Consider the following 9,514-nt stretch of genomic DNA (forward strand, 5'->3'; position numbering starts at 1 on the left):
TCTCATGTCCGGAGCCGCCGATGCTTCGGAGAGACTATGTAAAGGGATTATGGGTTAAAGAACTGTAGGGCATTATGAGTCAACTCATGCGTTGACAGAAGCATCCGACCACTGGTCTCAGGTTGGTTTTCTCCGTAGTCCTCTGCTCCTAGGTATTCGAAAGAAATACTTTATACTAGGGTTGAGACAACCGAATCCTCCAATCCTATAGGTGGGAATTGGAGATTCGGGAATCTGAATCCCACTTCCCAAAACAGCAAATCGAATCTTTCAATCAATCAATCAATCAATCAGTCATTTGTTTATTTTCATTCATTCCTATAATGCATACAATTAACATAAAACTGAAGAAACCAGAGGGAAATTCCGGGTTAAAGGTTCCTAAATGTCAATTGAGCACTAGTCAGGAGTTGGGTAAGGCTACAAGGTACAGTACAATAAGACAAAAAAAAAAAAGAAGAAAATCCGAATCCGTCAACCACGTTTGTTAGTTTCTTTTTAAAGTTGGCGCCTCCGGAGTCCGCCGAAAGCCTGATTGGCCGGGGGGTGGGAGCGCCAAACCCACAGCATAAAGAATGGCGTAAATGCAGGATAGCTGGTGGATAAATTCCATGATAGGCAAGCGTGAGCGATGGTCAAGACACGTAAACAAACACAAACACGAAGGCTCAAGTCTTTTGAGCCTTCGTGTTTGTGTTTGTTTACGTGTCTTGCCCATCGCTCAGGCTTGCCTATCAGGGAATTTATCCACAGCATAAAGCTCAGACATTACAAGTTAAAAAGTAACATGGTTTTGCTTTTGTTTGTTTCTTACGTTTGTTGAAAGGATTCAGACTCGAGTGTTCGTGTATTTCCTGTAGTCGATGAATAACATGTTCAATAAAGTATATGGGCATCTTTTCTCCTGAAAGTGAACTATTTAATTTGTTTTTCATTAAACAAATATATGAAATTCAGCTTCAAAACACTTGTCAGTAGAAGTGTCTTTTATCCTGGCTTTTCACACTTTTTTTTTTTAAAGGAAGAATCTGAAAGGTTCGAGGTTCGTAAGATTCGTGGATTCTTCTAATCTCTACTTTATACTGTACCAATGTGAAGTTAATCCTTGAGTATGCAAGTGGAAGTGGTGGAACGTGATGCACCGGGTGCGAAAGTTAAAGCGCATACTAAATAGAGCTCTCTAACGGGTAACTTCAATTATAAACTTAGCATCAAGCCCATGAGGCCATAGATAACTTACAGCCCTTGACTAATCGACGGAAATCTTACGAAGCATTTATGGAGTGTTGATTCCAATGCGCACTTGGAAGCACCGCACGCATTTCATATCAGAAAGGCGAGATCATACTAGAAAGATTGGATTAATCGACTGTCGTACTGATGTGTATACATTTTCATTTTATCCACGCTCTATTCGTGAGTGGAACGTGTCACCTGATTATGCCGTTTCCGCACCACCTATACACCCAAGCAGCACAATGTTCTGAAAGTCGAGTGCAATAGCGGTGGACGGTATGTGTCTTACCAATGTTCATAAGTCTGTTCAAGGCCCTCCACCTACCTTTCCGCCGAAAGCCTCATTGGCCGACAGGTGTTCTCTTGTTTGTTTGTTTGTTTGTTTGTTTACATTGCTCTGGACAGAAAGAGTTCAGGCACGAACTGTTACATTGCACGTTTAAAAGTAACCTGGTTTTGCGTTTGATTGTTGCCTGGTTTTATGGAAATAATTCACACTCGAGAATTTGTGTATTTCTTGTAGTCTATATGAACAACATGTTACATAAATTACGTTTAAGAAGAACTATATGGGTATATTTTCTCCTGAAACGGAAGTATTATTTAATTTGTTTTTCATTAGACGAAGGTATCATATTCTGCTTCAGAACACTTTTCAGTAGAAGTGTTTTTCCTGGCTTTTAAACTATTTTTAAAGAAAGGATTCGAGATTCACGGATTCGCAGAACGTTCCTTCGATTCGGATTCGGAAAATTCTCGATTCGTCCAATCTCTACTTAAAACGGTGTAGCTCGGCGTGATTATATGGGACCGACACGCGGGCCTTGGTCGTATGGATGAAATTGGATGTCGTTCATGTAGTTGAGGCCATAGCTGTTTTTTCAGTCTACATACGACCTTGCGAGGGCCTTTCGTGCGTAAGGCAGAAAAACGGTGATGTCACGCGTTGCTCATTCGTATCGAGCAGGTGGTTGCTCTTTCCGAGCGCAGCTGGGAGACGTTCTTGCACACCCATCAGTGCATCTGTGAGAGAGGCCACGGCAGATAAGGGGCATCGCGTGCGTTTAGAAAATGTGCGACTCTTAAAGAAGAGGAAGAAGAGAGGGAGAAATAGATTCGATGATGGTAAACCGGCATTCAGAACAACAGAGTGCCCTGGGGTAGTATTGCATGATGTGTTTAAAAAAAGCTAGACTGTCCCGAAAATGCCATCTGCGTAAACTAGATCAGCGAGATATGTGTTGCCAAATGGGGGTGAGGACGCAGAGTAAAAACGCGATTTCAATCTGCCCGCGTTTGTCTCGGCCTCTTTGTCGCGGAGCTGTTTGTTGACGACCAGAGAATCATTCTTCGAACGAGTCGTCTCCATCGCCACCGATGGTGTTTTTTAGTCTCCGCCCGGACTCGAGAGCAATCTCGGCTCTGTATAATTGGTTCTCTTCTGTCATCTCTTTCAAACTATAAGTTTCGTGCAGCAAAATTGACCTCTCGTTTCCGGTTTTCTGTACTGTTCTTTTTTGGATGGATCCTTCGGGAGTCTATCCTCGGCATCTCCTGTCATCGTTGGTGATTGAGAGGCAGCCAGCCATAGCAAGAACAAGAAAGAAAAAGTATTCATTTCTGAGTCCCGCTTTGTTTGTTTGTTTGTTTGTTTTTTTCAATCTGTCTGGACGAAGGCACATTAGGCTTAAATTAAGAGAAAATATTGGACTGTTTTGATTTTTCATTGTTTTGATTCTGTGTTAGCGCCGCGATGCAACTGTGGCTAAAATATTGTATTAGAAAATATTAGGAGGAGATGTAGAAATACCTGTATAGGGCTGTCCGAATAGTAATTTCTAAACCGAAACGAATAGTTATATCAGCGAGCACATATTCCATATGTTATTCCTAATATGGGATATCGAATATGGGATATTCGATTAGGAATTCGAATCGAGTGCCCAGTTATTCGCTTCCGTAATAGAAAATTCCGAATTGTCACGCTATATTTCAAATAAGTTCACATACCAATTTTAAAATCGCTAAAATGCCCAGTGGCGGGGCATTAAAAAGACGACACGACACTACAGTGTTGTGTGCTCGTGTCATCTTTTTAGCTTCCCGGCACTCGGGGATTTAGCGATTTTAAAATATGAATCACGGAACTGCCCGGTTTTTAACGCCTTTCACATATCAAGCTTCCGTCGTTTCACACTTCGATTCGCATGCGCGTGTTCAACATTTGCGTCACCGTGCACATGCATGCGCACACTTTACGCTGTAGCTGTCCTCGCTCCGTGTACAATGACGTGTATCGCAGCTGTTCATTATAGCGTGTACCAAGGTTGCGAGGTTGATCGAGGTGAAGCGTATTGCAGTGGTCTTAGCTACGAGCAACCCGACGCAATCAAAGTAAAGACGCGCAGCGTTGGCATGGCACTTAAAATTGCTAACCGAAAAATTTACTCTCGTCGTTTTCCAGCAGTAAATAATCAACGCCCCACCCCACAAGCCTCAACGGGAGGACCTCGATATTCCCGGTCGCGAAATCCCCGGTCTTGAAATTTACGTTCACGAAAAAAAGGAAAATCAAGGAAAATGCTCCATTGCTTCGTAAGATGATATGCAGTGTTTGAAAGCACGACATTACTATTTAACCACTCAAATTTACGGGTTCTCGATGTCCGTCTAGGTCGATTTAGCGAACGAAAGCCACATTTTAGCGGCCGTTAGGCTTAGCAATGCGGACACGACGGAACAGCACGTTTGTTAGTTTTTTGTTAGGTTAGTCCAAGTTTTTTTGTTTTTTTTTTGCATTTACACGTCCAGGTTGTAATCTAAGTTCGCTTTTGGCAGTTTCCCGCGCGCGACCGCGCGTTTTGTATTCAGATAACATTTATTTACGGTAGTTTATTTTGCAACGGGGATTTCGATCATTTTATCTCGAGGTACACCCGAACTCAACAGCAAATTAGGAATATATCTCACAAGTGCGGCTAAAAACACGTTCTTGTAAACGAGCACGCTGTTAGCGCCCCCCTGCGCGTGCGCTTTCCGAACAGTATAATAACGAGTAATCCTTCTACCAGTTTACTTCGTACACATCGCAGACGAACTCGTGTTATTACTCTAGGCTAATACGAATGCACCCATGCGCTCTGTACAGTGACTATGCATATGGTTGATGAACTCGCACGTATCGCGGCAATATGGGCGGCCATTAAGTATAATGGGCGCTATTATCAAAGAGCATATGCAGAGTGTCGTTGACGGAAGTGGGCTCGCGTGTGTGTTTGTGTATGTCTGGGATGGCAGTAAAAAAGATAGCGTGCCACAGTATATGTGTCTGGGTGTGAATTCCTTCGGGAACCGCTTGCGGGGGTTATATAGATTGAGCACCGTATACCACTGGCGAGGGAGGGGGGGCGGGGAGAATACTTGCGATGCAGATGGACTTTTTTTTGCAGATGGATGGATAGATGATGGTTTGGAAGGAATGTTTGCGACTAAGCCCGATAGCAACGCGTGAAAATAGAGTAAGATGAGTTTTTTTTTTTTTTTTTCCTTCTATAATTTGTAGTCGTCATTACTCGGGGTCGTTGGAGGAGGGGGGAGGGAATATGAGCCTGTTTATTATTACTATTTTTATTATTATTGTTAAACTTTAGTAGTTAGAGGTGTGCGCAGGTGTAATTAGATCCGCGCGACATCCTGATTTGCGCGTGGAAACTGAATACACATAGAGAGAGTCTGATGTTCTGAGGCTGGAACAACATAGAAGGGACAGATACAAACCTGGTAGAGCCCTGGACCGGTAATCCAGAAGATGTGGGTTCGATCCCTACAGCTGGCTAACCTTTTCAGTGACTTTCATCTTTCATGAATACACATACCTCCATATGTACTTCGACCTGTGCGGTTTCGGATCTTACAAACTCACCATGTGGGTGCGGATAATGTCAGTGTTATACGCACTCGTGTCTATCAATAAAAACACGATTAGAAGGAGAAAAGGTAAATCCGCCCCACGTAGTTCTTGCAGCGGTTTAACATGGAGCCCAGTATGTTTTGCTGTTCTTTCCATTCTTATTTTGTGACTTATTAAGTGTAATTATTACCTTCGATTCATTGACCGGTTGGTCGTTGGCACCATTTCGTATTTTGTGCGCCACCCCCTAATCATATCATATTTTTCTCTTTGCAGGACGACTTCGACTCCCTGCGTCCCTTGTGCTACCCCAACACCGCTGTCTTCCTTCTCTGCTTCTCCGTCGTCTGTCCCACCTCTTTCCAAAACGTTTCCCAAAAATGGCTGCCCGAGATTCGTCGCCACTGCCCCGAAGCCCCCATCGTCATCGTCGGCACCCAGTGCGACCTCCGCACGGACGTCAAGGTCCTCATCGAACTTTCCCGCTACGGCGAGCAGCCCGTACCCGAAGCTGTCGCTCGTCAAACAGCTCACAGGGTGGGAGCGGAGGCCTACGTCGAGTGTTCGGCCCTCACGCAGAAGAACCTCAAAGAGGTCTTCGACACTGCCATTGTGGCGGCACTGCGAGAACAGAACCCGGATGTTGTCAGCTTCGGGCGAGCCAGAGGCAAGAAGTGTCTACTCGGGGCTGGTCTTAAACCGGTCTTGACGTCGCAAAACCAGAGGTTGTACGACGAAGACCTGGATGGGAGGCCCAGAAAGAAGACTGGCTGGAAGAAGCTCTGCTGCTTCGCATGATGGTGCTGAGTGTAGGTGCTACAACAAAAACGGCTGAAGATGTCTTTTTTGGCTGGTCGACGGTGAATTATAGAAAAGTGCTGAATTTTAGTTCTCGCGATGTAGGAAGCTGTGCTAGGACTAAGGACTTGCTTCTAATAACTTTTAGTTTTAACGGATCCGTGTGCCCTGCAGACATACGTGAGCGCAGAGGTGAGAGAGTGTAGCTTACTCTGGTGCCGCAAGCCACACCGTTAGCTGGCATCAGCGTGAGAGACAGTCGATGAAGACGTAGGCGTCAACCGTTACAGTCACTAAAGTGCTCTCAACAACTGTGCGACATGTCGGACACGGTATCAGGATCTCACGCGGTGTGCAACCCTCAACGTTGAATTAAGCGTATCAATCTTACTGTCGGCTATTTTAATGTGGCATCTTCTATATTTAGCCTTGCACGGTGTTTGCAACTATTCTTCTCATCTCTACTTCTGTCAGTTTCACGCGCCGTCTACACTTTGGCCGTTGACATTTCGGAACGAGCCACGTGATAATCTACGCATCTTCCGGTTGGCTGTGGACAGCCTTCGTTGCGCCACCTGTAGGACGGTCTGGGAAACCGGTGGTGTTGCCTTCATCACATAACCGCCTGATTTTTTTACTGTCTTATCCTCTACTCTTCACTGCACAAATCACCACTCTGTATAGGCCGCACCAATATTCGGAAGTCCGTTTTTTTGTTACTTTGGAATAGTTATTATAAAATGACGCCCTCTAGGAAGCAATTAAAGAAGCTGCTTCCGCCAAGAATCACAAACATATCAGTTTGTCCATATCGTGCGATGTATAACCAGCGCTTAGTTCCTTTTTATTTTCCTTCATCGTTAATCCCCTCCATATCCACGACTATCTTTATCAATGCGGAGAGGAGGAAATATCTTCTGTGATGGCGTCTTTCAACGCAAGGGGGCAGTCGGGGCTCTGTGTGTATCATTTTCTTGTGTCTGTACATATGTGTAGATGACTGTGGTTGATCGGGAGATGAGAGATTCGTTGAATTTGGCATATCGTAGTCTAGGTAACGAACACCGAACATATCTACTTTCCTGAATCCGTATTTCGGTCTGACAACAGCGGGGGAAAAAAAGTAGTAGATTTAATGGTAGCATACTTAGATTAACGTGTGTACGTTTCTTAAGCGAACGTAACTATTGCCTTGAGAGACAACGATATCGATAACAAAGATGCGTTGGACATATTCCGAACAGAACGTTATTTTGCATTCGTGCAGTTCTGAAGCAAAAGATACTTCATACGGATCAAAAAGTAGTCGTTAGTCCGAAAACTATTTTATGACTGAACCGTACGTTCGTAGCAAAACGTGTGTCCGCGTTCAACAGTCGGTATTTTTGAGCGGTATATGTCCAATTTCTTAAAATATCCACTCGTTCATGCCATGTGTTCGCGAATGTGAGTGAGAGTTCAAATTCTTGACTATTGTACGAAAAGTGAGACTTTGGAAGTGAATTGTTACGATATATATATATGTGACTGAGCGAATGTGAATGAGAGTGCTTTTTGTGAGTGAATAATTTTAGTTATTTCTGCCGCGCGTGTGAAGTAATAAATTATATCTGAAAAACTATTTTGCGAGCTCCTCCCTTTAAACGGGGCAACCAACTCGTTTTGCACTGTGAGTAGAAGCAACAACAACAAAAAAAAAGCTGTAAAACTATAAAACTCAATATTGAAGGAGGGAGGGGGGAACTTTGCGATGAAGTTTCTCTCGCGTTTCAGCGAGCGAGCGAGTCGTCGCCTGCCACGTACTTTTGTTCAGCAAACGAATAGACCAGTTTCCGTGGACCGTGTACAGCCGTGCCCGCTGACCTCATCCCCAGGTGGTGTAACACCTGTCACGGCAGACGCAATTGAGACGATCCAAAAGCGAAATAGGGGGAAGCGCCGCTCGAGTATTCTCCTCGTCCAGGCGGAAGTTGGTGATTTTTGTGCAGGTGCTCATCAAAGAAACGCAGCCGCCGACGGATGCGTTCATTCGACATGGATACCATCTGCTGCTTAGCTCAGGTAAGTATCTTCCGTGCAGGCGATCGGGGGTCGCACTGTCTGCGCCACACAAACTTTAAATCAAAATCCGTCGAAAATATGGACCCCGATTGTGTTGTAGGTGGGCTGCATGAACTTATTGCGGCGTCCCCATGCGGCGATGAGGTCGTGCGAGGGCAAACACATTTGAAGAGGGTGCTCCAACCCCTACCTACTACATTATAACTTGGGCATAATAACGTAACGTGTCATATCCACCCCTCCTCAGCGCCGCATTTGAAAGCTACTGGTGGCGCTACTCATGGGCCCGGTTATTGCTTCCTCAATTTCTGCAATATTTCGTACTTGAGCTTACCTTAGTATTTTTATACGAGCGGCGGATGTCCCTACGGGAGATGCTTCTTTCTAAAGCTCATTATCATCGTGTCTTTTTGCTCGCTTATGGACGTGTCGTCTTATCAACTAGCCCACCTCTCCAAGTTAAACTGATTATCGTCATCATTCTACGCGTTTTCAATTCATAGGAGCTGTTGTTGTGGTCTTCTGCTACGGTATAGTCGTACGTCCGCTTCTGCCAGCGCCACCTGGATACCGAAGGCCTGCTTGTTGCCTCCTCTCCCTCCTGCGCTACTTGGACATATATAGTCAGAATTCGTCTGCTATTCGCGGTTCTGCGAATTCAAGAACTCGGAAAAGATTGCAGCTAACTTGGAACCTGTAGACGCGAATCTGTAGACACAAAGTGCAACACGCTTTCCAGAAAATCAGTCATGAGAAAGATATATTTGACAGTTTTGAGCTTTATTTTAAAGTTTTCCCGTTTAGTAGGCGGGGACGTTCCATCACTGCTCGCAGACGTAAGTGTTTTGTCTCCATGGCAACGACCGCTGAAAGCTCATTTGTGATTGGCTACCGCCGTTAAAAACACGATCCTGATTGGCTCATTATTAGTTGTTACGACACGTCGACAAGTAAGCGGGCTTTATCAGTGTGGTATTGCTTCTGCGCGTTCAAAATTCAAATTTCCATTGTCCAATCATGACGTATAGCCCTCGCGGGCCGATGAGCAGCACCCCTAGCGAATCGTGCGGACGGGCTCCTTACAGGGGTTTCCGATTATGACATGGTCGTTATGATCTGGTAGGTCGTGGTTCCAATTTGCACCAAGATTTTAAATATAAAGGGGATGCGCTTTCCGCGCATGACAACAATAACAAAAATGAAGGCGAGGCGACATATGAGAACGCACGCACCACGTGGCGGCACACGCGCGCGCCACGATGGCAGCACGCGATGTTTTTGTGTATTTCATCAGCATTATTTTTAGAAGAAAAAAAAAAGCAATCGCACAAACCGTACCTTATTAGAAACACTTGGTTAGCATATTTCTCTACAATATCCCAATTGACACGCGCTCTGCTTTTAGACCGATGTTTTCAAAGTTAGCTACACGATAAAGAAATACTGGCGGCGGCGACGCACGACTGCTGGCAACATTCAGTTGGTTTCACCCGCGAACAGCGCTAAATC

At 44.8% G+C, this 9,514-nt stretch overlaps 1 protein-coding gene across 1 annotated transcript in view; it reads left to right on the forward strand.

Moving 5' to 3' along the window:
* Positions 1 to 7,565, forward strand: part of LOC135397020 (cell division control protein 42 homolog) — a 47,012-nt gene extending 39,447 nt beyond the window's left edge. The window contains exon 3 of the mRNA XM_064628317.1: positions 5,423 to 7,565. Within this exon, the coding sequence (XP_064484387.1) occupies positions 5,423 to 5,944 (522 nt within the window). The 3' untranslated portion in view covers positions 5,945 to 7,565. The remainder of the gene's footprint in view (positions 1 to 5,422) is intronic.
* The last annotated feature ends 1,949 nt before the right edge of the window (positions 7,566 to 9,514 follow it).

Source organism: Ornithodoros turicata, chromosome 6 (genome assembly GCF_037126465.1).
Source record: "Ornithodoros turicata isolate Travis chromosome 6, ASM3712646v1, whole genome shotgun sequence".
Taxonomy (NCBI): Eukaryota; Metazoa; Arthropoda; class Arachnida; order Ixodida; family Argasidae; genus Ornithodoros; species Ornithodoros turicata.